The 2,013-nt window shown below is 37.5% G+C and overlaps 1 protein-coding gene across 2 annotated transcripts in view; it reads left to right on the top strand.

Moving 5' to 3' along the window:
- Positions 1–423: 423 nt before the first annotated feature.
- The window catches only part of LOC143276558 (uncharacterized), a 39,399-nt gene continuing 37,809 nt past the window's right edge, over positions 424–2,013 (top strand). The window contains exon 1 of one of the 2 annotated variants that reach the window (XM_076581139.1): positions 424–565. In XM_076581139.1, the coding sequence (XP_076437254.1) occupies positions 506–565 (60 nt within the window). In that variant the 5' untranslated portion in view covers positions 424–505. Of the gene's footprint in view, positions 572–2,013 lie in introns of both variants that reach the window. The other variant, XM_076581138.1, reaches the window with a different exon arrangement.

Below are 2,013 nucleotides of genomic sequence, written 5' to 3'. Positions count from 1 at the left end.
TCAGTTTCTTCTACAAAAATAATTTCTTTAATCAGGCTTTTTCGTCGTCAAAACATCCCGCTGCCACAAAGGTCGAGGTCAAGTCCGAGCTGTGTTATTATGACGTCATGTACGAACCAAAACATTGCAGGCAAGGGGCCATCAGCTGTAAATGCTCCTTTCTAACGTGAATTCTCATTGGCTAAAAATATTTTTGGCACTCCTGCAACATTGATGACCACTGTTGGAAAGCTTGACTTAGAAATGTGTAAATTCAACAAAAATGTTTTTCTAATCGATTTGTAGGCTTGCAAAAATGGTTTAATGCAATGCAGATATCAGTCTGTGATTAGCCTCGCATTTCTCTTGTTGCCAATAAACCTTCTGCGTCACGACCCTTCGTCCAATGAGAGTGAAGTTTATTTAGAAAGTATGGTGGAAGCATTTTCATGTTATTATTTTCTTTTGTGTGTTCCTGTCAGCTACTGACAATACTTTTCTGTGATAATTAGTGAATGGAGAAAAAATGATGAACCACCACGGCCAAAACGGTCATCTGAACGGTCATGTCAAAAGCAGATCTGAGGTAAAGGTAATGAATGATGAAATATTTCTTGAATGAAGCGTACGATCATGTCGACTGCATTCTTTCCTATCTTTGTGTGATCATTTTCATCACAAGAATTTTATTGTTATCAAATGATTTGCGTAAGCTGTTGACGTTTGATATGCCCACAGCACTTTGTAGCAGAGGGTTTAGCATTCACTGATGCTTTGTATCCTTCAAATGAGGTGGAAACATGGACGTTTTTCAAATGTTATCTAATATTTATTTGGAACAGCACATTGAAAGCTTCAGATCCTTCGAAGCAGACGTCTTTGTTTCATTTATTCTTGCACGTGTGTGTGTGACAGGATTAGTCAGACGCGAACATAGTCATAATATTGATTTATTGAATAGTGCTAAGAAATATATTAATGAATCATTTTGTCAAAATCAGGGGAAACGGGTTATGGGCCGAAGTAATGCTATCATCATGTCCAGACAAAGAACTTCTGTTCTTTGTTCTCGAAAGTGGTCTACAGGAAGGGCTTGACATACATTGAATAGGCTACACTGTTTGAGTAGTTGTGTACTGGTCAGTGTGGGGAAACACAGACTTGCCCAGGTCAAGGAAATGCCTGTAACATTTGCACTTATTGAAGTTATTCTCAGGATTTGCTGTCAAGAAATCATTTGCTTCAGACAGTTGAAAGGCTTTGTGTGGGTTACTTATTGTTTTGTTTATTCCATTCAACAGAATGATGAACACCATTGTGCTTTTGAGTCTCCTCTGTAGAGAATGAGCAAAGCCTTTGTTTGAGTTGATAAACTGTTTTACATGGAACCTTTATGTTTATAAACCCATGCAGAGGTTTCAGTACTATCTGTAGTTTTGTCATGTGCATCCACATATATAAAAGAAGCTGACCAGTTGCCAGAAAACATAAAAAGAAATGTAACATTATTTATATTATTTCAGTATGGAATGATTACTACTTTTCCATTCACTTTATGCACTGCTCCAGATGCAATATGAGCATTATCTCACACACACACAAACACACACACACACACACACACACACACACACACACACACACACACATGTATACATTAAAAAAAACAGACATAACAAATATCACTTCAAACAAAGTGAAATGATGTTCAGCTGAAGTAGGAAAACACACATAAAACACACATATACACAAACTCTCTCTCTCTCTTTCTCTCTCTCTCTCTCTCTCACACACACACACACACACACACACACACACACACACACACACACAGAATCCCAGTACAGTTATCAGGGAAGTGGTTATGATATGGATCAAGGGAATAACTGACAGTTCCTTTAGTTTAACCCAGTAAACCGTTGACATCAACAATTTGTGTTTAATTGGAATAGTGAAGAATGGAACCTGACCCCAACAGCACAGTGATAATGATAACAATAGTGTACTACAGTACATTTTTATAGTGCTGTCAAA

This window comes from Babylonia areolata, chromosome 32 (genome assembly GCF_041734735.1).
Source record: "Babylonia areolata isolate BAREFJ2019XMU chromosome 32, ASM4173473v1, whole genome shotgun sequence".
Lineage (NCBI taxonomy): Eukaryota > Metazoa > Mollusca > Gastropoda > Neogastropoda > Buccinidae > Babylonia > Babylonia areolata.
The sequence above is the reverse complement of the archived record's forward strand: the minus strand, read 5'-3'. Positions and strand labels throughout refer to the sequence as shown.